Genomic DNA, 25,197 nt, shown 5'->3' with positions numbered 1-25,197 from the left:
TCGCTTATCCGCCTCATCTCGACGCATGATCTCAGGCCATCAAGAGGTCTTTTCCGAGGGATATTAAATAGAGCCATCGGTCCAGCCTAAACCGACCTCTCCAGCAGCTTCTCTTCGAACCCCGTCTTTCCTTCTTTCGCTTCCAGACTCCATTGACTGGAGTCCGTCCATTCTTTTCCCACCCAGTTACTCATTCCGCTGTGCGTGAAACCAAAAAACATGTCTCTTTCCAAAATATCCAGTATCCTCCTAGCGTCCGTCACCCTCGTCGCCGGACACGGCTACGTCTCCAGCATCGAGGTCGACGGGACCACCTACGGCGGCTACCTCGTGGACACGTACTACTTCGAATCGGACCCCCCAGAGCTAATCGCCTGGTCGACCAACGCCACCGACGACGGCTACATCTCGCCCACGCAGTACGACAACTCCAACATCGTCTGCCACCGGGGCTCAGCGCCAGGCGCGCTCTCCGCCCCGGTCGTCCCCGGTGGAAGCGTCCGAATGACCTGGAACACCTGGCCCACGGACCACCACGGGCCAGTGATCACGTACCTGGCGAACTGCAACGGATCCTGCTCGGACGTCGACAAGACCGCACTGCAGTTCTTCAAAATCGACGCCGGCGGGCTGATCAGTGACGCTGACGTGCCCGGGACCTGGGCCACGGACGAGCTGATCGAGGATAGCTATAGTCGGAACATCACCATTCCGACCGATATCGAAGCTGGGAATTACGTCCTCCGCCACGAGATCATTGCCCTCCATGGCGCAGAGGATCTGGATGGTGCGCAGAACTACCCCCAGTGCATTAATCTGAATGTCACGGGCAGTGGCACTGCCACGCCGAGCGGAACCCTCGGGACTCATCTGTATAAGGATACCGATCCCGGTATCTATGTCGATATCTGGCAGACGCTGAGTACTTATATCATCCCTGGTCCGACGCTCTACACGGCTGGTAGCACGGCGACGGCTACTGCTGCTGCCGCTGCTGCTGCTACTGCTTCTGCAGCGACCACCAGCGCTTTTACCACGGCTGTGGCTTCAACAACTGAGACACCATCTCCACTGTCCGCCCAGACAACTCTCTCTACCTCCTCCCGCCCCCAGCCTACCGGAAGCAACGACCAGCCCGGCCAGAATCGACCCGGCATGGTTGGACCCAGCACCCCCAGTGAAAGCACCAGCAGCGTGTCCGACTCCATCCCCACCTCCAACACCTCTAGTATCACGGCCTCCACCACCTCCGGTGTCCTCAGCGGCTCCTGCAGTGAGGAGGACTACTGGTACTGCAACGGCGGCACGGCCTTCCAGCGGTGCGTCAACGGCGAGTGGGATGCGTCTCAGAGCGTGGCCGACGGGACGGTATGCACGGCTGGTATCTCAGAGACGTTGACCATTTCGGCTGCGCCGAGGCGGCGTGATCTCGGGCGGATGCGTCGGCGGAATGTGTGAGCTGGTGTGGGAGGGTTTGTTGTTTCGGTGAAGGGGGCTTTCGCAGTTGATATAGGGACTTTGATGTTGAGGAGTAGGAGGGTGCTCTGCTACCTGGATTGAATGCTTGTGTAAATAGTCCTTCCATCCTCGAGGTTTATAGAATATTCTGCTAGACGGGATTTCTCAAAGGCGCTATAAAGCGATTTCTATTACTATTCCGCCGTAGAAGTGCTTCTGGCAGATACGCTGGTGTTATCTCGGTTCAGTGCGCGGTTTTCTGTCCCAGAACAGAATAGCTGAAGCAGGACAAGTGAATGAGCAATATCTCAGTATCTACTTCTTTTCTAGTCCTCACATTTGAAAATCCATTGATATCTTGGACATGAGTCTACAGAAAAGCTTAGAGAGGGGAGATATCCAGGGACCTTCCAGTTAAAGCCGACGGAGATCGCGAGCGTCGCCCAAACACAGGTGAAAGATCAATGGTATCTAGAAGACTATGGATCCATTCATCCAGGCGGTAAATGAACATGATCATGCTGTCACTGCAGAGACTTGAGTTCAGGGGATTGCCATTCACTTGGGTGGGGGTGGGGGTGCGGGGTGCTGAGCCCCTTGAGAATAAGGGCAGGAGAGAGAGGGCGCATTTTTATTCCCTGTCATGATCTTGTTTTCCAAATATCCCAGACCGGTGACAGATAGTTGGACCTCGTCTCCTTTAAGTCGTATAATGTGTGGCTTTTTTCTTTTTTTTTTCCAACGGTGCGCACTTACCGGTCTCTGGCAAAAGTATATAGTACAACAGCACACCATATCTGATCCAGGTGTATAGTATATCTTGGTATACTTCAGTCTCTCTTCCCCCAGGGATTTATGCTTCCAGACTGACGATGTATCATTGCCACCATCTATCTCGGAAGGCGGACACCTCTTCACACCAGTAATCTCAATTCACAGATACTAGGAACACACAGCTGAGCACCGTAACCTACACAACTATCCACTGTATCCTACAACCAAGCATACACTGCAACACTACAAGATAAGTTGATCGAGACAGCCGTCAGGCTTTATTTCACATGAGAAACATGTACGGCCGTAGCATTGAAGCTGTATATACAGGGCAAGGTAGACGGTAGACTGAACGAGACTGCGATGAGATGCACCACTGCAGGGAGACACATAACAAGCCAACCATCCACCCATCCATCCATCGCAAGGCTCTGGCAGTGAAGCGTGGGTCCCGGATCCCTTTCCGCCCATCTAAGTGGGATGTGGATGTGTTGCTGTTAGTGTGATGGTTGAGTTATCCGCGGGCACGGTCGGTTGTGATTCTCCGTCCACTCGCCTCAATCTCATCCGACTCCGGACTCGGAGGGCAGTCCCAGCCGTGCTTTCTTTCCTATCGGTTCTCAGACACGAGTCTGTGACGTGTCTGACCGACAATCATGCGAGGGCGAGTCACATCCCGCTGAGGAGGGTTGAGAAGCCCGTCCGGTCCGTCCGCACCGGCCCGGTCTACGGCACATGGTGATTGGGCAGACGGATGGCCCCTTTCGGGCTCCGGGCTAGGGCTAGGGCCTGTTCCGTCACGCGGGCAGCGGTGATTGGCGGGAAGGAAGGGGAAGCGGACCCGCTACCCGATCGGGCAGCCGACTGTCCAGGTTTGGCTCGGCCGCCGAGGATATGCCGATTGCGGCGGTTTCGGTTTGTGGGTTGGGTTGGGGTGAAAGGGGGTGGTGAGTGGGTGTTGACTGACTCAGTCGTCCTCACGACGCAACTGCCGGTGGAGGAAGGCCCGGCCCTCGGTGTTGGCGAACCCGCCGATGCCGAACGCGGGAATGATCCGACACATGCGCATCAGGGACGCGCCCACCCAGTCGCGGCTGACGCGCGAGAAGCGGTCGGAGCTGGGCAGGGCCGCGCGGCGGTTATACAGGTCCAGCCCGAGCAGGTGGATCGGGGTGCTGACCAGCTGGATGGCTGCGGGGATGGCCAGCTGCGCGAACAGCATCTTCTGGGGCTCCGTCGAGGCGAGCGAGTCCGGGATCGACCCCGAGACCATCCCGGGGAGGGTGAACGAGCCGAAGATGGTCAGGGCGTCGCGGACGAGGAAGGCCGAGTAGGTTGCGAACGGGATGCTGCGGCTGAAGCGGAGGATCTTGCGCTGGGGGGCCGGGGCCGCGGGGACGGGCTTGGGGGCCGGGGTCTGGTTGTGGTTGTGGTTGTGGTTGTGGCTGTGGCCGTGGCTCTGTCCGAAGAGCTGGGCGAAGCGCACGTCCTTCCACACGCCGACGGAGGAGTTCACCAGGAAGGTGCTCAGGAAGGTGGCCGCGCCGGCGATGGCGTGGTCGACGTGCGGGTAGACCTGGTCCAGCACGGTGTCGGTGGCATTGGCGGCCGCGAAGGTGGCGGTGTATAGCGACCAGACGAGGAGACTGGGGCGGGAGGTCAGGAAGGTGGCGGGCTGGGTGATGGACAGCCAGAGATGGCGGCGGAAGGCCGGGAAGAACGGTTGGTTGTGCGAGGACTTCTCCACGACCAGTCTGAGGGCCGGTCGGTCAGTGATCTGATCGTGGACGGGGGGGGAGGTCCTGACGGTGGACGAGGGGCTGGCTACCTGTCCAGAATCATCACTGCCGGAGTGACCAGGGCTGCTGAACCCGCAGCAACCATGAGATCGGCCGTCAGGAACCCGCTCAGCGTGTTGTGGTGCATGCGGAAGGGCAGGGCCTGTTGGAGACGGAGGTCTTCCAGCTGTTCCATCTTGACTTGCACCGGGTCACCCTGGGCCCGGGACGCACAGGAGCGGTCTATCGGATCGGGACAAAGGAAATTCGAGGCAAAGGAGCGGAGTAAGGAGTTGGGGAGGGGGGGGTCTATACGCAGGGTTAGCAGGGTCAATCGGTCCCGTGGCGAGGCAGGGAACTCACCTGGAGAGGGAGGGAGGGATGTATCGCTGAAGGCAACGCTGAACCGGGCAAAGGAGTGGAAGAAGAATAATGAGGGACGGTCAGCAAGCGATATAAGAGAAGCAGCCGTATGCACTCACTGCACACTCCTCATTCGGGGGCAACGCACTCGGCGGGCCCAGCCAATGGCAGGCGACCGGGCCGGGACCGGGTACCCTCGGTGGTTTCGATAGGCAGCGCCCTGCCGAAGCTGGATCGCCGTACCTAATGGAAACGGAGGCTTGGCTGTGGGTGGAGTGCCCTGGGTTCTGGAAGATTGGAAGGCGAGGGCCGGAGGGGTGCGTTGGCGGTCCACTGCGTCTCACACTGGGCGAGGGTGAGGGGCAGCCAGCCCTAAGTCGTCAGTTAAAATACAGGTGGCCGAGAATCTGGATCGGTTGATTTGCAGGGTTTACTGTTTAAAAAAATAACCTTAACCAACCGTGCGGTAAATGTAATCTTGCTGCAACGGAACCAAGGTTAGGGCCGAGGACATCAGTGGATGGATGTCCTGCAGAGAAGAATACACTGCCGCCAACACAGCATCAGGCAGCAAGGCAGCTTACTCAGGCTGAGGCGGATGAGCTAGTTAATCTCCCCATGATTTGCAATAACCAAGTCTAACACTTAGATACTTACAGCCGGGCGGGCCAATCACCCCGAGCATCCCAGAGATAAGGATCGCAGGGCCGCAGGGCCGCAGATGGCCCCTCTGGATCCACCGCCGTGACGAGGCCGTCCTTTTCTTAGCACACATACACACGTGACACAGCATGTCCCGACACTGCCTCACCCGCGCCACCCCAGCCACCGGACCGCATCACGTGATCGCAAAGCCACTTCATTGCTCGGGCTAAGGTGTTATAATCTACCGTAAATCGAAGCAAGTCACACAAAAGGTCAAGAACCACAAACGAATGCCTGTAGCAACAGAACGCTTCCAAATAAAGCCCCGCAGAAGATGATGTGCCCGTTCCCCAGCCACCCCGGTTGTGGTTGTTGTTGATGTTGTCGCTGTTGTCGTTGTTGTCGTTGTTGTTGGTGGTGGTGGTGTTGTCGTCGTCGTTCATCGCCGTGTCCGCGGGACACTCACATAATCACGCAGCACGAATTCTGCTTCTTCGCAGAGGTGTAGAACATCTTCGACTGGGCGCTGAGGCCTTCCGACTTGGACACGAGGTCGTCGATCTTCTCCCCGCGCTCGAGGACCTGTCTGGGTCAGCTGTGGCTCCCTGTCTTTCTAGGGTGGTCTGTCTGTCGATCTGCGCGCACGTACACTCTCGATGGTCTTGTGGAGAACGATCTTGGTCTCGTCCAGCTCCTTCTGGATCTTCAGGATGCTATCCACCTGGTGGGGGTCCTGGTAGGACTGGATGTAGGTCTTGAGGGAAGGGAAGGGGATAGGGTCGCGCGAAGAGCCGGCGTTGGGGTTGAGGGAGAGGAACTCGTCGAGCATCTTGGAGAGCACCTGATGGGCCGCCAGGGAGGGGTACTCATTGTCGCTGATGATGACGCCGGCGATGCCTTGGGTGCGCGCGTAGACGTGGAATGTGAAGTCTGTTGGCCGACCGGCGGTCAGATCGAGATCGGGTCGGGTCAGGGGCTGCGGGTGGCACTTGCCTTGCTCTTGGATATCCTGTCTCTGGCCCTGTTTCGTCCGCTCCGCCACCGTCTTGCTGAACATGGTCATGAACTCGCTGATGTTGCCCCTGGTGAAGCGCGAGTAGGTGCTGAGCTCGCGCTCGGCGCACAGCTCCACGGCGGGGGCTTGGGCATTTTGGAGGATCTGAAGAGGGGAGGGGGGGACGGGGTTAGCAGCGGAGAGACGAGGGAGGGAGGGGCGAGAGGGCTGCGGGAGGTACTGACACCGAGATAGAGGAGCTTCATGATGGGCGATTAAGGGGGATGGAGAGATGGAGAGATGGAGAGTCTGACGTCGTTGGGCGCCTCCCCGCAACCTGGCCGGGCTTCAAGCCAGGGCCCCCTCACCGCCTTGGTGCCTCAGGATGCCTTCCTGCCTGGGTCTGCCTGGGTCTGCCTGGGGCTGCCGCGCTTTGTTCTCGTTTCTGGCTCGTCTTTCATATCTTCACTGTGTCTATCCCACTGTCCCACACCGGGCCCTCCTCAACACTCTCTTGGGAAATGGCCAGGAATTGCAGTCGGTCCCTGATGAAAAATGCTCGGTAGGGATAATAAACCTTTACCCGCTGCTTCAAGGCCACCCTTCTCTATATATATCCGTATCTGGACTGGATGATGGGTATAAGGTCTATCAGGCCAGAATGGCTCCAATTTGAAAGGTGGAATAACCCGGGAATCGCTGTCTTGGATGACGATCGATCCTTTTACACTTCAGCAGCATCAGGACTACTACGCTCCAGAAGGAATGTATGTGGCTGAACCTACTTGCCCCACGGGAAAGAAAGCCGAAGATTGATGGCCGCTGGGCTGACCACGGCCCAGACCTGTCATGAGGAAAGCAATTCCGTCAACCCACGTAATCGGTACGCAACGGTAGTCGTGTCCAACCGATGGCGTCCCGGGACCTCTTCCAGAAACAACGCAAGCAAGGTCGAAATGGCAGACGCCCCGCCTATCTCATTGGATCAACTGCAAACGCAGCAGGATGCTGATGATGGCCCCGGCTCACAGGAAACCGACAATCGAGCAAACATCTTAATGCTCCACGGTCTGGCACTTGCAACTGTCTAACGTATTCCGAGCACTGATGTCTCAGGCCATGGCCAATCCGTAGGGATCTTCCACCCCAAAACCGGCTTCCTGCAAGACGCCCTAAATGCGGCTGCATCGCCGTGCCCGGACCGAGTCCTGCCGCGATTCACCTTCTACTACTGCGAAGCACCGTTCGAGGTCAGCCCGGAACTGGGGTCCAGGGCGTGGGGCTTCGGGATGTTTGACACCCAGCCGATCCAAGGCCTGCAGCGGAGTGTCGAGCTGGTGCTACGGCAACTGGAGCGGATAAACCCGGTCGTCGGCATTGTAGGATTCTCGACCGGAGCAACGCTGGCGATGGTGATCGCGGCGTTGTTGGAGAAGAAAGAGAGGTGTGGGCTTTTTGGACTCACCGTGGGTACTATCTCGCTCCGGTACCTACCAGGGCACGATGAGATTGACATGATCTGCAGACGTCCCACCCCCCACTCAAGTTCGTCCTCAGCTACAGCGGCTTCATGCTGGGCCATCGTGAGTATAGGGATCTGTACTACCCGAGGATCCGCACGCCCGTGCTCCACCACATTGCGGAACTGGACATCATGATCCCGGCCAGGATGACCAGGCGGCTTGCGGCGCGGTGCAGCAAGGCCCAGGTGCGGACCTCCTTCGCGACACACCACGTCCCGAGGCAGCCGGAAACAACCAGGGCAGCGGTGGAATTCGTGGTGCAGTGCGTTGGGGGGGAAGCCCGGAGGAGCATACCGACGAGGAAGATGAATGGGTGGATGTGTGACATGCGGCACGGGCTTCTTCGGCGCAATGTTCAGGAACAGACTGCGAAATTTGACTCTGCGCATCATTGTCGGCTTGGCTGGATCCGGAATGCCACCCTAGATGTTTCTCCCAAACCGACCGAGTCATCGTGCCGTTTCCCTCGCTCTTATCGGCCGGCATCTGACTAGCCCTGTCGGTGGGATCAGATAACTAACCCCCCAAGAAAGAAGCAAGGGATGCAACCTGCACCAGCATCACCCGCCGTTCCGCCCTCCGCCATCAACCATATGGCCGGATCCAACATCCAACTATCCCAACGCAGCAACTACGAGAAAAAAAAAATAAACTTAATTCCAGCCAAACAATCCAATGCGACCCGACCAGGCGCCAATCTAACGCTCCGTACCTGTTTCCAATGCAACGCCGCCGATGCAAACAGCCAGAGCCTACGGAATGCCACCCCTTCAGGAACCATACCAGAGACAAACCCTAACGAGCGCCCAAGCACGTAAATAGCCCTCCTCTCCCCCCCGTTCCCATCTCCTCGCCACCACCAACTCTCCAACCCTCACTCCTCAACCCTCCCAACCACACCAAACCCCCGGTCACAATGAAGTTCACTGCCATCGCCCTCGCCCTGGCCACCCTGGCCGTCGCGCGCCCCTCGACAGGCACCACCGCGTTGAAGGACCAGACGGACGGCGGCAAGCCCACGTACCCCATCCCCGACGACTGGACCGTCGACGATGGCGCCGCCAAGTGCGGTGACCAGGCGGAGCTGTCGTGCTGCAACCAGGCCACCTACGCGGGCGACTCGACCAACGTCGACGACGGCATCCTGGCCGGTCTGCTGAGCAACCTCGTTGCCGGAGGTTCTGGCTCCCAGGGTGTGGGTGTCGCCAACGACTGCTCCAAGATTGATGTCAACAGTATGTTCCCTCCTCAGCCAGCCTTTCCCACACTCCACTCCACACTACACTACACGTCTTGCCCGTCTCTGTCTATCCCTATACCCCGGTCCCCGGGAACATGGACACCAATAAAATAAACAAATAAACAAATACTAACACCCGAATGAACAGTCCCCATCATCGCCGTCGGCGCCCAGGACTTCCTCAACCAGCAATGTAAGCAGAACGTGGCGTGTTGCCAGAAGAGCGGGAGCGACTCGGTAAGTTTGTCTTCATCTCCACCACCACTACCCCCTTGGCCTAGTTCTTCCCCGTCTGTTGCTTTTGACGGTGCTAATGGAGTATATGCAGAGCACCATCGCCCTTCCCTGCATTGCCCTTGGCTCTGTCCTATAAACAGTCCAGTCCCGCTCAGCTGGTGTCTGGATGATGTTTCTTCGATTCTATACTTGTTCGAAGGTCTTTGTTGGATCTGGAACGGAATACGGCGTATAAAAATTACCTTTTTCTAATAAGACTAAATTTATTTTTATTTTTTTTTGAGATCAACAAGATGTGCTGTTTTATGTAACTGGATGGATGGGGTTTTGTGCATTGTTGCAAGTGGAAGTGTAAGGCAGGTGGGTCGATGGGTAGGTAAAGTAGGTAGGTAGGTCCAGAGTGTACTTTGTGGATGGGGCTGTGGGTATGGATGGATGGATGGATATCTGACGATGTAGCAATGTTGATGTCAGGAGGCCGTGGTTATGGTTAGGTACCTAGGTATATACCTAGGGTTGGTGAGAGACTCGGTGTAATGGTATTAAACAAAATAAATCATTTGATAATATATTGGAATAGAAGACACAGTATAGGCATATATCATCTACTTTTACTGTCTTTTCCAATTGCCATCAGATTATAGCACCAGTTTTTTACACTGTTGAGGGAGAAACAACATCACTCTTGCCTAGCATGACAGTAATTGCCATGTTTTCAGCTCCCCGGCAAGATTGAAAATAATAAAACAAAGGAGAGTTCTCCATATATAGGCATACATAGATCTGTCTGTAATCTATATTCCTGTGACCACAACACTCGCCCAGTCAACAACCCTTTTTTATATCATATCATCGGGTATGTCACCAGCATTCCCCAGCGGGGACCCTGTGGTACCGAAACCAAGATATAGATAACGCTCGCTGATCCTCCATTCTTTTTAACTGTTTGTTTGATTCATTAGGCTGGATGAAGGATACTCCCCCGCACCAAAAGTAAACAGAGTATTTCTGACCACTGGTCAAGATGGGAGGTGTGCACACTCCAGATATTGCTGGCCAATGACTCGATGCAATGTGAATGTGAATAGCATCACAGGAACGTATCAGGGAGTGCGATAATTAATTTTGCCTAGTCTTTCATAATGCTTGGTTGTTTGGGATCGGGTGGTCTGATGTTCATGTTCATAGATGCAGTTTGGAAAAGACGTTGATGGTGTTATCGGTACATAGGAAATAGAAGTGATAGGTGTGTGATGCCAGAGAGCTTTTTTTTTTTTTTTTTTGTTTTCTTCTTTTCCTTTCTTCCACTCTTATTTCTTTTTTGTTAATTCCATTCTCTTGATTATTTCTTTTTTTTTTTTTCTTATTTTCGTCTTTTACCCTTGTTCTGTGTTTTGTATAGCAGTATTGCTGTACAGATGATAAACGACAATAGTAAACCCCAAAAGATATAGCTATTGACGTCATAAAAAGTGTCGATTTTAGTGCCAGGAATATGATAGATAAAAGAAATAGTATTCGTCAACAGGCGAGGGATAGAAGCCCTGGTATCCTTCAATTCAACTTGGATAAGTAAGTAATATCTGACTGCAATTAAGATAGCTCAATCTGAGACATCTCGAAGACGCTCAAAGACAGTATAGATATCGTAGTAGTTCAGATTGATTGAGAGAGATTGAGAGACGCTTGTGAAGTAGAAACAGCCGACCGGAAGAGGCGATGATAGATCGATAGTAGGAGAGAAGTATGCCAGAGCGCAAATGCCAAGCAAGATAGATAAGCCGCACCATTCCATTCCATTCCCAAACGCGCTTCTGCATAAGCCGACCCAAAATAGCCTCACCATGTAGTATGAACTCCAGTCTATTTCAAGAGAACTGGAGGATCCCGTTACGCCTTCACTGTCGGCTGGCGGATCATGCAGTATAGCTGGATGGATATTAGCCTCTCCCATCCAACTATAAAACTATAACCACGACAGCCAGCTGCAAAAAAAAAAAAAAAAAAAAAAAAAAAAAAAAAAAAACATACCTTACACTCATCCCCCCCATCAACACAATCAATCTCACTAACGAGCCCAAAGCCCAATTTCTCATAGATGACCAGATTGGGAACCCCCTTGGAGCTCTCCAGATAGCACGGCACGGCATCCTCATCCGCCTGCTGCGTCACCACCTCGACCAACTTCCGGCCCACCCCCATGCCCCGCATCGACGAATCCACCGCGAGCACATTACAGAAGTAATATCCCCGGGGGTCCGTCCACACCTTCTCGTGGGTCTGCTGCTGCAGCTCCTTCCACAGCCAGTAGCGCCGGACGTTGAGGCCGCCGCGGCCGCCGAAGCGGATGTTGTTGAAGAGCTGGCGGAAGGAGAGGAGCCAGTCCTGGGCCCAGGTGGTCCAGGGGACGGGCGTGGTCGGGGGGTGCGGGTTGAACCACCAGCAGACGCCGACGACGGAGCCCGTGGTGGTGGCGGGGGCCGTGTATTTGTCGCTGGTGGGCGGGGTGGTGTATTTGGCGACGTAGATGGGGTCCTGGCAGGAGAGGCCGTAGAGGAAGTGCGCGGCGAGGGAGGCGGCGTTGCGGTCGATGTTGAACTGTGGGGATTTGAGGAGATTTTAGGAACTGGTTTGGTTGGATGATTGGGGGGGGGAGAGGATGATGATGGTGATGATGGAGAAAATGATGGGAAAAGAGGAGGGAGAGGAGAGCTGGGGCTCTTCTACATGTACGTTCTAAGGTACAAGTACATCATTCGGATCCGACCTGGGGAGGGGGATAGATGGTCCGAATGGAAAGTAAATACTCACTCCGGACGGATCGTTAAAGACCCAGTGGAAGTACGGATCATCGGCAAATGCTTTCTGGATGCATTCTACGGCCGCGGGGATGTCCGCTTTTGTCAAGGGGAGGATCTCGATGGCCATATTGGTGGTGGATTGACAGGTAGATAGATAGATAGGTAGGTAGGTAGGTAGGTAGGTGGGTAGTAAAACGTATAATGGCAGGTTTAATTCCTACTGGCCCTGCGGATGGGTTGTGAGAGGGCAATGGTGTATGCGTGAGAATGACGGCGGAGAGGATAGAGCGAGAGCGCCATCTATTGATTGCCGGACGGACTGGCGGGATGATGAAGAGGAGGAGGGCGGAGGCAGAGCGCGAGACTTGGCGGGGGATGGAGGGACGGTCAGTCGGGGGTGGCAGCGGTGGGACGGACAGGCAGGAATGAAGTAAGGAGGGAGGCAGACGGAGGAAGAAGGAAGTGACACGATGCCTGGCTGGATGGTTATAAGCCCGGAGCCTTTATCTCCTGCCCTCCCAATGCGGCAAGTCCTACACCGACCCCGTGACAGCCCGCGCTAGCCCGGTCGGGTAGTTCGACGCGGACTCTCACGGCCCCGCTCCGGCCCCTCCCTGTCCAATCAGGGGCCTCCGATCGCCCTGTATCGCAGATCGCCAAGGCGCTAGGCGTCATCCGGCAGGTGGTGCCGGGGCTAGCTTATCAGGTCACGGGGGATAAGCAGGCCAGCCGTGCAGAAGATGCTATTATTATTAGTCTATCTATCTAGATACTAGATACTAGTTATATATCTATTTGCTGCTATCTGAAGTGGGGGTGTTCAGAGTGGGGCTGGGCCACGGCTGCCGAATCTCGGTTCCAGCACTAGTGTAAACGCAGTGGAGGACTGATGATAGATAAGCCATGGATGATGTTGTATGGGGGTTTGGGTTGCGTGTGCTGGGGAAAAGCTTGGCACCCCCAATTGATGACAGGAATGACGAGCAATTGCTGTTCCAAGGCCTCTGGACTGAACATTCTCAGATGTACGATGACATCGCTTCCATCAACATCGCGATCTCTGGAAGAGCACTAGTCGCGTCATCATCGTCGTATCTGCCACCCTGCAGTTGCGGCCGAGATGCGGCAGCTGCACGGTACTAGTATGGACCAGACCTCCCATTTTTGATTGGACCAAAGCAGCAACAAATCAGACAGACGCAGCCGTCCACGAGCGGAATTGAGTGCGGTGAACGGATCCGTATGTGGGATAATTCGGATTCGGAGGAGATCTCCGCTGGAGACTCGATTTCGGAGATCTTGAGGTCGGCCAGCGCATCTCCCTGCCCTAAAGGTCAAGATTGGGGGTTGTCCTCAGCCACCTGGCTCCGAGGCTGCAACTCATGCTTTGCTATCATTCATCTCGTTCATCTCGTTCACCTCCGACTCAACAGTCAACACCGACAACAATCAGCCACAAACTCCCCCACACCGCACTTTCAGCCAACAAACCCCAGCCAGCCAGCCAAACCTATCCAATCATACCCACATCCATCGTATCCAGATCGCCGAGACATGCCATTGCCAATAACCCGTGCCGGGTAGAATCTCCACGTTTAGTTGGAGTTTGGAACCCGCCGGTGGGTCGCGTCCACGGGGCAGACCCGATCCCCATCCCCCGTGATCACCGAACAAGGCAGGTGTAACCCTTTCATCGAGATCTTCTGCACCCCCGCAAGGGCCATGCACTATTTCGTGTATCCCTTGGGTATCTGTGCCTGGAGACAGGACCGGACGGCAGCGTCGGTGACCGGCTTGGATTTCTTTGTTTTGTCGTTAAAGAGGTGTTCGTGTCGCTGACCACGTCGATGGGCCCGAGGCAAGATGATTGTTGTTTCGCACGGCGGTGGTCCGGTTGAACATTGCTGTTTGGGCGGATATGCATGTGGGACGGCAGATGGGATAGGAATGAGGCGTTTGCATTGAGAGGGTAGTGTAGGGTGTAGGCGGTGGTGGTGAGGTGGCCTGGAGTGGAAGGTAAGGGTAATTAATTAGCGAGTCCGTTGGATCTCGCTGGTAAGATGATGGATTAGGGACTGTGTTCGAATGTTTGTAGTTGATGAGCTCATCTGTGAGCCCTGTGGTGTAGGGTGCGCTCGAGGTTGAGGTGAGTGAGATGGCCATAACGTGGATACGGCTGTAATGGGCTTGGATGAGGTTGATTGGATTGCGCTGTGTAGGCTTTCTAGACCGGTGATGGATATCTTGGCTAGGACCGGTGAATGATCATGGGACAGATGATGAGGTTCCTGTGGACTCCGGCACTCAGTGATGTAACGTGTCTGTGATCAGTTGTACTTATAGTCCATAGACAGAGGACGAAAGCATCTCCCACGCGCAGTGTAGCCTGCTCCGACAAGACTTTGATATGGGTCGGGATATCGAGGGTTTTTTATCGGCTCTGAATGGATGATAGTTGTCAGTAGATGAGAAATATAGTAAGCTTAGACAGCTTTCAAGAGTATCATACATTTCGTTGTATCGAACATCTGTGGCAATGCGTAGAACGGCTTCTTATTATGGGCGGAACACATTCGGGGTACTTTTCAAATGCCGACTGAACTGCTGACGATGTTTAGGCGACCTTGGCACCAATCCTTAACATGCAGCATCTCACAATGCTAAACACCATTTTCAACAAGATTAGAACCAGTTTCAGGAGGCTGTAAGCTTGTAAAGTACTTCCAAAAGACAGTCCCGGGCAGATGGTTGGTCTTAGGTTTCGTATCTTTTGATCCAAGTACTGTCTCCCTTTTCCAACCACTCTACGGGGTTTTCGCAGTCCATTGTGTAGGTGATCGTACGATGTAGGTCCAAGACAATATCAACAGTTGTAGGTAGCTTTCCCCTATATGTCTGTCTATCTGACAGTGTCGGACAAAAAGAACTGAGTCGGAAGTGTCACTGGTAGTGGTGAATCTGCCAGGTAACACTTTCTAGACTGGATGCAAGAGTCCTGGCCTCGTATGCCTCGAACACTATTGGTATCGGCTGGAGCAATAACGATACAGTGTGTAGTGAGATCAACAGTGCGAAATTGTCCAGAATGGATCGACAAGCGAGACAGTACGCACGACCCTGGGCATTAAAACGGTCTAAGTAGAAGCAGGTGAGTTAGCGTGTGAATGCTATGTCGGATGATGATATTTTCAGGATACTTTTGAATGTTGACAAGGACGAACACCTTAATGCTGCAATCAGCGGTTGGTAGATTGGCAATTCTCAAGGAAAAAGCTTGGGGGGGGGGGGGGGGGGGGCAAGTCCCACAGAACATGTTCAAGTCAGATTTAGCGGTATTCACTGAGCTCAATTATCTCCATTACAGAAATTTTGGCTGGGGTTATTCACTCCAAGCACCATAGCTGATCCTCTTCCCAGGCATGTGCACATTAAATGTCGTCTCGGACATTTTCCCTTCCACTGTGGGCCTCTTCCCCTCGACCATCGGATGCAACCTACATCCTTGTGGGGATAACTTGACTTCCCTCGCCCTCGCCCTCTCGTAAGTTATATCCGGAACATTCCACTCATCATGCACAAGATGTATAAACGGGGCCAGATAGTCCCAAGACAGCAGGATAGTTTACGAACAGGTAAAATACCCGCAGTATCCAGACGGTACGCTGTACTTTTGAAACATACCAACTTAGGTCTGCTACGCATCCGACAAATGCTGTTCAAGTCCCGGGGTATGATATCCTCCACTCCACGGCCTCAATCAAGAGTGCAGGAATGCGCGGGTAGCAGCGGGCGGTTGTCCGTCATATCCGGCTGATCTCCCGAACATCCCGGAACTCACGTACCCACTGGGCAAGGGAGAGCTGGATGACTTGGTCTAGGTAATTCTACGAACCATCTGTCCGTGTATTCAATACTTCCCCAAGTTATCAATTGTAGGGTGAGATTCATTTCCATGAATTCAGGGTTGTTTCCGCTAGCTCAAGAATCATACTTCAGAGCGTGGTGGCAGATGTGTATGATGAAGAATGGTCTAGGGGCACAATGCTGTCCACTAGATTAGTTGAATGATCCCAACCCAGCGCCCCCTGTAATACTTGCATACGCTCGCAGGTAACACTTGCTTGGTCTGGGCTCACCGTCCTAGTACTAATCAACTGGACAATTATCCGGAGAAGCTTCAACGTCCGACGAACTGGCCACGTTTACACCCAGGACCACAAGTCACGTATCCCCCTGTTGGCAGGGCACAACATATCCCTAATACCGCCCCATCGGACAATCATAAACCGGAGTCGCCTCGCACTGCCTCGTAGCGGGGTTATACACGGGTCTCGGCGCGCACGGCGGATCAGCGTCGGGGACGCAATTTAACCCATCCCAAGCCTGGCTGGCAGGACAAATCAGCGGCACACAGTTCTTCCCGTCATAGATGGTCTGGTCTGGACAGCAGGATTCCGCTATGGCACTCGAGCTCCTGGGGAGTATTTTGCTGGGTAGGGGTAATCCCGAGAGAGCGGGGCAGGTGTTTTTGACCACTTTCCGGGCTCCCTTTGCCAACTGGCCGAGATCCGTGAAGACGAGGAGACTTAGGAGGACGGAGGGGATTATGTGCATTGTTGATCTTGCTGATGGGAGGGGCTATTTGGAATAGAACATTGTTGTGTGGAAGGAAGGTGTTGGTGGGTTTAGGGTATAACTATTTATTGAGATCTATGGGCTTCTGGTGCGGCCTTCTGTATCACAGTTTGGCTTGAGGGATATGATGTGGTAGGTTGGAAGTCAAATCTCTCTTTTCTCCCAAGGGTTCGACCAAAGGAGACGCGAGGCGTCAGTCCCACACACCCTCGATATCCGTAAACGGGAGGAGCTTTGACTTGCCCATTGCTCTGGCCAGAAAGACCTCTTGATCCGCGCCAATTGAGACTTAGGTTTTAAACTTGCTGTCAAAGCTCCACTCACTGTAGTTCGGCTATCGAGACGTCATGTAATCTCCTACCGTTGGATATCATGTTTCGCTGCTTGCAGGTCTAGCTACTTACCTGCCGCAATTAGAAGTGGTCTATGTGCCCCACGCGGTCGTGGTAAGTGGCATATTGACTATCATCTACAGCAGTACTGGATTTCTAGTGCTTGATTAGCTACCGGCTAATGCAAGTCCCTTAGCCATGGTGCAGGCAGAGACTCCAGTTTACGGCGGTGGTTGTTCACCGTTTGCTAATGTCGAATGTAACCAATTACACGTTCAATCTTCCCACTCAAAATCTGTCTTCTGATAGGGAGATGTTCTATCATTTCAAGACAACGAGCCAAATTGACCTGAAAGCCTGCATTTTGTCTTCCTTTTGCCTCTCGCGGCAAAGAGACACTGCGTCACGACCACAGAGAAGTTAATCTGCATGATAATATCATATGTCTTTCTTCCTCCGCTGTACCAGGACACTGTACCTGTCGGAAGCTGCTTGATTGGAAGCATCCGCTCCCAATATACGAGTCACAACTCAAGTCCAAGTCAGTAAAGTGATTATGACCATACTAGACCCCAAGAAAGAAACCCCCGCGTCTTGTTATTCTTGACTGGGGCTTTACCTCCGCCCCACTTCGGAAGCAATAACTACCCACCGGAGCGAGAGCATTGGAATGAAGACGCCGTTGAAAGCCCGGCATGTCCCGTACCCACTTAAGCTAGCATTCCGAACGGGGACCATTCGTTCCCACGAAAGCTGTCGCTCTGGTTTCGTGAAGCCCGGTAATGTTTCAAGAATTCGATTCCGCGGACATTTTTCAAGAATGGACAACTGTGCGGGGATGGGCCAGATGATAGCCTTGCCGAATACCCTGTCAGTAGTGACGGGTCATGACCTCAAGGTTAAGTGTTTCCTTTGAAAGTTCATTGGTCTCTGGTATAGACTGCTTCTAGGTGTCAAGCCTAATTCTTTCATGGATAAAGCCCCGACAGGACTAGCTGGTCTCATACAGGCTCCACAGTTGTTCAGCCTGCTTAACCACCGATGAACAATGGTCAACGCTCCCGTAGCCAGACAAGTATGACTGTGGTAGACATCTATGATGCTAAAAGTGGAACAGGGAGAAAGATCCCTCCAATTATATCGTCGTCTTTAACGGCGAGGCATATGTGGGCTTGAGCAAACATCCCAAAGGAGCTCCCGTACCGTCCTCCGGAATGTGCAGGACGTAGCTTCCCTGCTTTCGGGGATTTTTCCCGCGCATTCCATGTGGGGAAGGGCTTTCTCAGGCCAGCAGGGGGTTAGTCTAGACGAGCGACGCTTTCTTCTCACGTGAGAAGTGGTCATCGTGGAGCAAGATCGGCTGTGTCGGCAGAAGTGGCGGACGAGTGTGAGGTGGTATCACGCATCCGGGCCGGTGTGACTCGCATGAGATTGATCCTGACTCCCTCGATACCACATCTCTTTCTCCTCTTTCTCCTTGGCCCATGGAACAACTGCATGGACATTCCCATGTCTATGATCCTCTACGTCTAGAACCAATAAGTCACCATGACTATTCGAAGTGCGTCTCATATGTCATGGAGAGTCGGGTCAAACTCAGAAAGACACAAGCTCATTCAGACTTGACAATATATCCAAAAGACACTATAAGATGCCTGCTCCCATCAGAGACGTTACTGAAATCCATTAACGACAACACAAGGTCTCAAGTCAGCTACAAGGCAGCCATACCACAACCAGAGCCACAATGCAGGCACGTTATTCTGGGCTCGGTCATCCACACTCAGCCCGCTGGTCTTGCTAACACCTCTTTTTGCGCAGGGCATCAAGCTATCCCAGATCCTCTTCGCTTTGTTCGTCTTCCTCGGTCTTGCCCTTGCCGCAGGAAAGGGAACGCAGGGCGGCAGAAGAATCAAAGATTATATCCCGGAGTACTATGATGAGGAGGAGGACGACGGAGCCGCGGAATTCCAGCCGTTTTCTGTAGACTCCATGACAACCGCAACCTGTGATTCTTGCACGTCCGTCCCAACCTGCCAAGCTTGCAGCACCTACTACCAATACTCGGAAGCCGTCCGTCCCGAGGTGACTGTAACTAATACGATGAGCTACGTCGAATGTGCTGGTACACAGTCCTCAACTGTCATCAGCTGCTCAACGCCACCCTCGAAACCAGATCAATAAGGAGACTGCCGATGAAACGATGCTCCATATACCCAGACGCCAATTGGGGGATTCTCAAGCCCGTCTGGTCCGCTCCTTCACAAATAAAGCCCGACCAATTTTCACTCTCTATACGTGATAATATTCCATGGCGTTGGGCCTTGGCGTGGGTTTTTTCCCTACCTAGTAGGTTTTCCCCGCGTCGTGACACGAATGTGAAGGCTGGATGGTACTCAGACGATGAATGATCGATGTGTAATGTGATTTATGAATGCCTGTGCTCTATTAATCGATATCAGCTCTGGTTGCGATAAAAGCTGTCAAGAATGGGAAAGGCCTTGTTGATATAACCATAATTTAAATTGGATCCAAGTTCTATTAGTTTAACTTCGCTCAGCTGGCAGTATTCCGTAGTTTTGGCCATCTAGGCTATTCGTTGACCCTGAGTGGTCAGTCCAGCTTTCGAATGCACAATCCGGGTGAAGAAATGAGGCCCAAATGTGCTGATGGTCCGTGGCGGTAGAAAATTGTATCGTGTGAGTGACGGACGAGTCGTGCCGTGAAAACCAACTGAGATCCCTTGGCAGAGTAACAAGGTCGGTCAGTCAGTCCCACAGAACTGGTCCATGTCCTAGTTCTATCCGACTCTTCACCAATTGGTGCCTCCCCTCACCCTATCAAAAGTTAAGGGGGTGGTGACGCCTCACAAGGTGTCACAAAACGAAAGATACCCCCAGACTGAAAAGGTATCTTGACAACCTTGTAGCCACAAAGACCCTGTTTTTCTGGTTGGATACAATGGGAAGTGGTTTGTCGCAAGTAACACCGCATCACCGGGACAAGGCCTTAGAGCATCATCGGTCATGCGGTCTTCTCGCGTTGGTTCGGTGGCAGTATTAACACATTCCAATGCAAATCCCACGAGGTCGACACGACGCGATGTCTAGAAGAAGATTTACAAAACATCGCGATGGAGAAGCACGAGGACTTGAAGCTGCCTGGAACCAGCATCGGTCGCCATGGCGACAATATCAGTGGTTGGATTGCTCGAGTACCTTCAAATCAACAGAGCGGGATTTTAAGCCAGTGAGACTGCCAAACACCGTTCTGTGCAAAGGTCACAAAAGCAAGAATTCAAATGCAGCTGCAGGTTCATGACGATAGTGCTTTGGTCTTCGTGGACGATCACTGCCTCATGTAGTCGGTGCACGGACCATGTCAGTATGGCTCAATGACACTGAGCAAAATGATGATGACGGTGGCGATGGCATAAGCGAACGATGTGGGCTCAAAATTGAAGGTATCATTATTTACTTTGATCGAGTGGCATGCCGATACGGATGATCCAGAGTGGGAATAATAAATCTCTGAGGTCGCATCTGAGAACCCTCATCTGGCAGCAAACCGGAGCTAAACTCATCAGAGAGGAAGAAAGTTTAGGCCGACTATTTGACAGTATCGACTCTTCTAGACCATATTCGGGGGTGTTTCTCCGTCGCAATATGACAGCGCCAATCGATCAGGTCCGATTGACAGGTTAGAGTGGATCATGATCGCTATCACCTGTCCTTGGCGTCGTACGAGTCATATAGATGGGTGATATGCGCCGGGTATGGCTTAATCTGACCTCTGGACATGACGGAGGAGAGTTTCCGCAGTGGGAACGGACCGAAACTTGTTTAGACAGATGCAGCGCATCTGGCAGTGAGACCGAGGATCGCAGCCAGCCCAATGAGGAGTTCCGATTATAGGTAATTCCCCGCGCGACACTGACAGTCCAACCTCGGCAGTCCCGACCAGCTGGACTTGTGGGCGGCGTCTGTGGGCAGGACACTCGGAGACCATGTCAATTTATTCGACTAAATCCCGTCCGGTGACCTGTTCGAAATTACCACCATGCATCCTGCATGAGTAATTCCTATGGGTGGAGGAAGAGGGGAAGGCATTATGGCGATCGGATCGCTCCTTTTCGAAAGAGGAGTCACAACCCTTCCTGCTGGGTAAATATAAAACGGACGACGGTTGAGCTCCTACCTTCGGTCGTCGGGGTAATTGATGCTGTCCCAGTCGCACGTCTAATCGATCGTACAATGGTTTACACCATGCAGATGGCCGCTCTTGCCGGCGGGCTCTCGCACATTGTCTATTTCCATCGAGGCGAACACCATTTCTACGGGACCGCGTATGCACAGGCTTTCAGTGCCCTGTTCACAGCTGCAGCCGCTGCCTTGCATGCCGGTCGGGAGACCGCATGGATGGAGGCCCTGGCCACCGTCGCACAGCATGCCGCATCCTATCTGGTCGGCCTCTTCAGCAGTCTGCTCGTGTACCGCCTCCTGTTGCACCCCCTGGGCCGATTCCCTGGTCCGCTGCTCGCTCGGATCTCCAGCCTGTGGCTGCCCTTCCATATGCAGAACAACAACCGCCATCACAGGTTGGTCGAACTGCACAAGAAATACGGTCCCTATGTGCGCATCGGATCGTCCGACCTGTCCGTCATCGATCCCAAGGCCATTGATGCCATCCAGGGTCAATGCGCCAAGTCCACATGGTATGACCACTCACAACCAAGCAAGTCCCTGCAGGCAATCAGGGATGCGGCAGAGCATCAACAGCGACGGCGTGTCTGGAGCACCGCATTCGGGAGCCAACAGCTGCGGGGCTACGAGCAGCGCGTCCGCAAGTACCGCCAGAAACTTGTAGATCGGTTGGCCAGCAAGGACGGCCACCCAGTGAACGTGACCAAATGGTTCAATCTGTACACTTTCGACGTGATGGGGGATCTGACCTTCGGTAAAGGGTTTGAGAGTCTGGAGCGGGGTGAGGAGCATTGGGCCATCCGACTGTTGATCGACACGATGGTGTTTGCCGGGTCCGGACTGCCCATTTGGTCCTTTCGGCTGGTGGCAGCAATCCCAGGGCTGAAAAGCGGATTCTGGAAGTTCTTGGAATACAGCGAGGCGAGACTAGTGGAGAGGATGAAGGTGAGTTGGTCCCTCTCGTCCTACTACGGTGCTGACCGAAGAGATTGAACCGGATATCCCCGACATCAGTGCATCGCTACTGGCACCGCTGAAGGGCCGAGCACCCACTGTAGAAGAACGACAGTGGCTGGGGGGAGATTCCCGCTTGATCATCGTTGCAAGAAGGTAAGCTTACGCCTATTGTTGCCTGAAGTCAGCTCACCCGCCTAGCGATACCACCGCGACCACCCTGGCGGGCATTTTCTATCAGCTCGCTAGGCACCCGGACGAAGTCCGCAAGCTCCGCGCCGAGCTCGCCCCGTATGTGGATGCAAACGAACCCGCGGGGGAGTTCCTGGACGCCAAGATCAGTCACCTGGAGCATTTGAATGGGGTCATCAACGAAGGGCTGCGTCTTTACCCGGGTATTCCCTCGGCCCTCCCGCGGGAGACTCCGCCCGAGGGCATCCATGTGGATGGAGTATACATCCCAGGCAACACCACAGTGATTTGCCCGCTGTATGTCATGGGGCGGTGTAAGTCAATCCCGGGGATGACGATGGGGGACTGGCTAACGACGGAACAGCGGAACTGAGCTATCAGAAGCCGCTAGAGTTTATCCCTGAGCGGTGGTACCAACAGCCCGAGCTCGTCCGCGACAAGTCGGCATTCGCGCCGTTCACGATTGGTAAGTGTCTGCTCTAGCCTCCGGTCGGGGGCAGCCACTGACAGCAGTATTTAGGTGCTTACAACTGCATTGGCAAGCCCTTGGCGCTGATGAATCTGCGGACGACGGTGGCGCGATTGGTGATGAGCTTCGACGTGCAGTACGCGCCGGGGTTTGTGGCGGAGAGCTTTGACCAGCGGTCGCGGGATATGTTTGTGTTGTACTTAGGGGCCCTGGAGATGATCTTCCGGCCACGGGGATGAAGGGGACGATCGAGGGACGAATTACGTCGGTTGTCATTGGGATGAACGATCAAGCGTGTTTCACGGTCGACCCGTGTTTCAGGCTGCAATCGCAAAGCGGAAGGAGGGCACAGACTAGAGAATAGATAGCGTCAGGGATCCGAAAATTCCCACCTCTCAGCCATAAGTAAGCACTAGGCTGTGAACGATCGTCGGCAAAGCAAGAAGAAGTCAGTCAAGACAAAACTATCCATCTACTCAACGAGTCAACTCAACAGGGTCTGCTTGCTGCCTGGTGAGGTGGGCCGACTGTCAGTTGCTTGCAGGTCAGCGTAAATCCTCCAATGACGAGGGGTGGCCAGTGGCCACAGGCGGCCAGGCACCGATCGGAGGTCAAGCTTTCGGGAGGGGCGGAACCGCGTTGCCAGCTTGGTCGGGCCCGAGGAGCCCCGCGACATCCACCGGGCCAGGCTGCTGCAAACCCGGTAGCGAGGGGAACACAAGCAGAGGAGACAGGATAGAATGCATCGATGATGGAGCGACTGGAGATGGTGGGAGTGGAGGTGAATGAGGAGTGAGGGAGGAGAGTGATGAGGAGAGGAGAGGTGAGGAGGGGAGAGGAAGAGGGAAGAGAAGAAGAGGAGGAGGAGAGAGAAGAGCCGAGAGGGACTGATTGATTGCATCATCCGCCGGGCGATCAATACGGCGTACGGAGTACTACTACTTACTGTCCTGTGCTGTGTGTATTGTGTACCACCGTACATCGCAGCCTCAGCACGGATGCCATGCACACCGGCGGCACTACGGAGCTGAGGAGGGCGTCTGGTATCCACGCCGTACGCAAATACGCACATCCGCACAGCTTTCATCATCGCCCACTGCGGGTCCCCCACCCAATCACGGCCCCTCCAGGCTCGGACTCGCCAATGACGGCGCGGGGTCCACCCTGTCCAGCCTTGGAACTGGCTGGGACGGGCACGACTGGCCGCGTGGGCAACCAGCAGCGTGAGTGTCTCACTCTCCACTTATAAATAAACAGTGGGCCCAACACCGCCCACCGCGAATTTTTCAGTGTGTCGCGGCTTATCGTTCTTATTCCATTGCCTACCTGCCTGCCTGCGTCGGTCGCTGCCAGTCAAACTCCGTCTGACAACCACCGGCCCTATATCTCGACCCCCGACCTCGATCCTCCTCTTTCCTCCTTCCATCCCCGGATTATGCGTTGACGCATCTACTACCTTATCTCTATCTCGCTCGCGGGCTCACCACTACCACACCCATCGCATCCACTATACTTCCACACAACTAGCACCCAGCACAGACCACGGGTAATATCTCTAGTGAACGCCATCGATTCTCGATCTATCCATCCCATCGATCCCATCGGCACTACTCCCACCATCCATCATGGCCAAGCTCAGCGATTCCGCCATCATCGTCATCGTCATCGTGGTCTGTCTGGCCATCGTCTGTCTGGGCGCCGCCCTCACCAAGCAATTCTGGAACGACGAGCCTGAACACCGCTTCCACTTCCCCCGCGAGCAGGAGCAGTACATGCGCTCTGTGCGTCTAAAGAACCTCGGCTTCTTCCAGCGCGAGTCCATGGGCATGACGGGCAAGCCTCCGGCGCCGGTTGTACGAGATGTCGAGTCAGGGTGTATGTTTCCCTCCCATGCCCTCCCCTTGTGATACCCTACCTACCCTTATCTATCGCGATGGGGGCAAAAAATCTCCAACCCCACGTGAAACCCAGATACTAATAATAACTCTTCAATCAGACTCCGAAAATGAATCCTCACATTATTAGACCCCTCGTGTCTACGGCACTTCCGATATTCTTGACAACCAAAAGAGAATCTCTTCTAAAAACACACACTGCATGTACGATTCACGATTACACGGTCCACGACCGGACCCGACCGACTGGTTAGGTTTTTTTTTTTTATCATTGATTATCATGGGACCCCACACTTGCGACTGTGACTTATGGTGTTGGACCCGGCGTTGTATATTTCATCTTCATCTCTCATCATATCCCGGTTTTGTTGGTATATAGGTTTTTTTTTTCTACACTTCATGTTCATGTTCATGCTGATGGTCATGGTGATGTGATGTGATGTTCATTCCTGGAGCGGGTTGGAGGGTATACATATTTTCTGCCACATACACATTCCTTACGGGGATCGCGATCTTCCACTGACGCGCTACTACTACTATTACCTACCCCTCCATACATACCAGTATATGGCCGGAATAGCTACTGACGCAGTAGATGCCATGCCCGATCCAAGCCTGATCCAGCAATCCAGGTTTGCTCCTGACAACCCTGCAACAACCATCAGCATTCAACCCCTCCCTTCTCTTCTATCCTACACGTCCATC

The 25,197-nt window shown here is 53.8% G+C and overlaps 10 protein-coding genes across 10 annotated transcripts; 6 read left to right on the top strand and 4 right to left on the bottom strand.

Moving 5' to 3' along the window:
* The first annotated feature begins 185 nt into the window (after positions 1-185).
* Positions 186-1,507, top strand: BO70DRAFT_423005 (lytic polysaccharide monooxygenase auxiliary activity family 9 protein). The gene has a single exon (XM_025547577.1). The coding sequence runs from the start codon at positions 220-222 to the stop codon at positions 1,456-1,458; it is 1,239 nt and encodes a 412-aa protein (XP_025400457.1). The 5' UTR covers positions 186-219; the 3' UTR covers positions 1,459-1,507.
* A 1,579-nt stretch (positions 1,508-3,086) lies between these two features.
* BO70DRAFT_217736 (uncharacterized protein) lies at positions 3,087-4,414 on the bottom strand. Its single transcript, XM_025538700.1, has 3 exons — positions 4,374-4,414; positions 4,061-4,319; positions 3,087-3,986 (listed from the first exon to the last, which is right to left on the bottom strand). The coding sequence occupies exons 2-3, from the start codon at positions 4,204-4,206 to the stop codon at positions 3,200-3,202; spliced, it is 933 nt and encodes a 310-aa protein (XP_025400456.1). The 5' UTR covers positions 4,207-4,319; positions 4,374-4,414; the 3' UTR covers positions 3,087-3,199.
* A 571-nt stretch (positions 4,415-4,985) lies between these two features.
* On the bottom strand, positions 4,986-6,319 carry BO70DRAFT_360761 (palmitoyltransferase YKT6). Its single transcript, XM_025542864.1, has 4 exons — positions 6,258-6,319; positions 6,012-6,177; positions 5,668-5,948; positions 4,986-5,600 (listed from the first exon to the last, which is right to left on the bottom strand). The coding sequence occupies exons 1-4, from the start codon at positions 6,276-6,278 to the stop codon at positions 5,481-5,483; spliced, it is 588 nt and encodes a 195-aa protein (XP_025400455.1). The 5' UTR covers positions 6,279-6,319; the 3' UTR covers positions 4,986-5,480.
* Positions 6,320-6,968: 649 nt separating this feature from the next.
* BO70DRAFT_428016 (uncharacterized protein) lies at positions 6,969-7,961 on the top strand (the record flags this gene model as incomplete). Its single annotated transcript, XM_025547931.1, has 4 exons — positions 6,969-7,080; positions 7,129-7,478; positions 7,538-7,797; positions 7,901-7,961. 4 exons carry the CDS (start codon positions 6,969-6,971, stop codon positions 7,959-7,961), a joined length of 783 nt encoding a protein of 260 aa, XP_025400454.1.
* Positions 7,962-8,330: 369 nt separating this feature from the next.
* BO70DRAFT_378625 (hydrophobin family protein) lies at positions 8,331-9,250 on the top strand. Its single transcript, XM_025545279.1, has 3 exons — positions 8,331-8,770; positions 8,924-9,012; positions 9,104-9,250. The coding sequence occupies exons 1-3, from the start codon at positions 8,452-8,454 to the stop codon at positions 9,146-9,148; spliced, it is 453 nt and encodes a 150-aa protein (XP_025400453.1). The 5' UTR covers positions 8,331-8,451; the 3' UTR covers positions 9,149-9,250.
* A 1,334-nt stretch (positions 9,251-10,584) lies between these two features.
* Positions 10,585-12,228, bottom strand: BO70DRAFT_378624 (uncharacterized protein). The gene is made up of 3 exons (XM_025545278.1): positions 11,824-12,228; positions 11,044-11,610; positions 10,585-10,941 (listed from the first exon to the last, which is right to left on the bottom strand). Exons 1-3 carry the CDS (start codon positions 11,938-11,940, stop codon positions 10,903-10,905), a joined length of 723 nt encoding a protein of 240 aa, XP_025400452.1. The 5' UTR covers positions 11,941-12,228; the 3' UTR covers positions 10,585-10,902.
* Positions 12,229-16,070: 3,842 nt separating this feature from the next.
* BO70DRAFT_395037 (uncharacterized protein) lies at positions 16,071-16,427 on the bottom strand (the record flags this gene model as incomplete). The annotated part of the gene is made up of 1 exon (XM_025546501.1): positions 16,071-16,427. One exon carries the CDS (start codon positions 16,425-16,427, stop codon positions 16,071-16,073), a length of 357 nt encoding a protein of 118 aa, XP_025400451.1.
* Positions 16,428-18,328: 1,901 nt separating this feature from the next.
* Positions 18,329-18,964, top strand: BO70DRAFT_395036 (uncharacterized protein; the record flags this gene model as incomplete). Its single annotated transcript, XM_025546500.1, has 3 exons — positions 18,329-18,341; positions 18,449-18,537; positions 18,602-18,964. 3 exons carry the CDS (start codon positions 18,329-18,331, stop codon positions 18,962-18,964), a joined length of 465 nt encoding a protein of 154 aa, XP_025400450.1.
* A 2,069-nt stretch (positions 18,965-21,033) lies between these two features.
* Positions 21,034-23,022, top strand: BO70DRAFT_422991 (cytochrome P450; the record flags this gene model as incomplete). Its single annotated transcript, XM_025547576.1, has 5 exons — positions 21,034-21,927; positions 21,971-22,092; positions 22,138-22,442; positions 22,493-22,594; positions 22,649-23,022. The coding sequence occupies 5 exons, from the start codon at positions 21,034-21,036 to the stop codon at positions 22,834-22,836; spliced, it is 1,611 nt and encodes a 536-aa protein (XP_025400449.1). The 3' UTR covers positions 22,837-23,022.
* Positions 23,023-23,892: 870 nt separating this feature from the next.
* On the top strand, positions 23,893-24,879 carry BO70DRAFT_360756 (uncharacterized protein). The gene is made up of 2 exons (XM_025542863.1): positions 23,893-24,472; positions 24,594-24,879. The coding sequence occupies exons 1-2, from the start codon at positions 24,223-24,225 to the stop codon at positions 24,620-24,622; spliced, it is 279 nt and encodes a 92-aa protein (XP_025400448.1). The 5' UTR covers positions 23,893-24,222; the 3' UTR covers positions 24,623-24,879.
* Positions 24,880-25,197: the final 318 nt, after the last annotated feature.

This window comes from Aspergillus heteromorphus (genome assembly GCF_003184545.1).
Source record: "Aspergillus heteromorphus CBS 117.55 chromosome Unknown BO70scaffold_8, whole genome shotgun sequence".
NCBI lineage: Eukaryota > Fungi > Ascomycota > Eurotiomycetes > Eurotiales > Aspergillaceae > Aspergillus > Aspergillus heteromorphus.
Note: the sequence above shows the minus strand (reverse complement) of the source record. Positions and strands in the feature narration are given on the sequence as shown.

Bases quoted from the DNA above. Each gene is read 5' to 3' on its own strand.
- BO70DRAFT_360756 (XM_025542863.1), top strand. From the start codon at position 24,223: ATGGCCAAGCTCAGCGATTCCGCCATCATCGTCATCGTCATCGTGGTC. The intron at 24,473-24,593 runs GTATGTTTCCCT...CTCTTCAATCAG, and splicing joins ACGAGATGTCGAGTCAGGGT to ACTCCGAAAATGAATCCTCA.
- BO70DRAFT_217736 (XM_025538700.1), bottom strand. From the start codon at position 4,206: ATGGAACAGCTGGAAGACCTCCGTCTCCAACAGGCCCTGCCCTTCCGC. The intron at 3,987-4,060 runs GTAGCCAGCCCC...ACCGGCCCTCAG, and splicing joins GCAGTGATGATTCTGGACAG to ACTGGTCGTGGAGAAGTCCT.
- BO70DRAFT_378625 (XM_025545279.1), top strand. From the start codon at position 8,452: ATGAAGTTCACTGCCATCGCCCTCGCCCTGGCCACCCTGGCCGTCGCG. The intron at 8,771-8,923 runs GTATGTTCCCTC...CCGAATGAACAG, and splicing joins CTCCAAGATTGATGTCAACA to TCCCCATCATCGCCGTCGGC. The intron at 9,013-9,103 runs GTAAGTTTGTCT...GAGTATATGCAG, and splicing joins AGAAGAGCGGGAGCGACTCG to AGCACCATCGCCCTTCCCTG.
- BO70DRAFT_378624 (XM_025545278.1), bottom strand. From the start codon at position 11,940: ATGGCCATCGAGATCCTCCCCTTGACAAAAGCGGACATCCCCGCGGCC. The intron at 11,611-11,823 runs GTGAGTATTTAC...AAATCCCCACAG, and splicing joins TCTTTAACGATCCGTCCGGA to TTCAACATCGACCGCAACGC. The intron at 10,942-11,043 runs GTATGTTTTTTT...ATATCCATCCAG, and splicing joins ATGGGGGGGATGAGTGTAAG to CTATACTGCATGATCCGCCA.
- BO70DRAFT_360761 (XM_025542864.1), bottom strand. From the start codon at position 6,278: ATGAAGCTCCTCTATCTCGGT. The intron at 6,178-6,257 runs GTCAGTACCTCC...TCCCCTCTTCAG, and splicing joins TGAAGCTCCTCTATCTCGGT to ATCCTCCAAAATGCCCAAGC. The intron at 5,601-5,667 runs GTACGTGCGCGC...TGACCCAGACAG, and splicing joins TCCACAAGACCATCGAGAGT to GTCCTCGAGCGCGGGGAGAA.
- BO70DRAFT_423005 (XM_025547577.1), top strand. From the start codon at position 220: ATGTCTCTTTCCAAAATATCCAGTATCCTCCTAGCGTCCGTCACCCTC.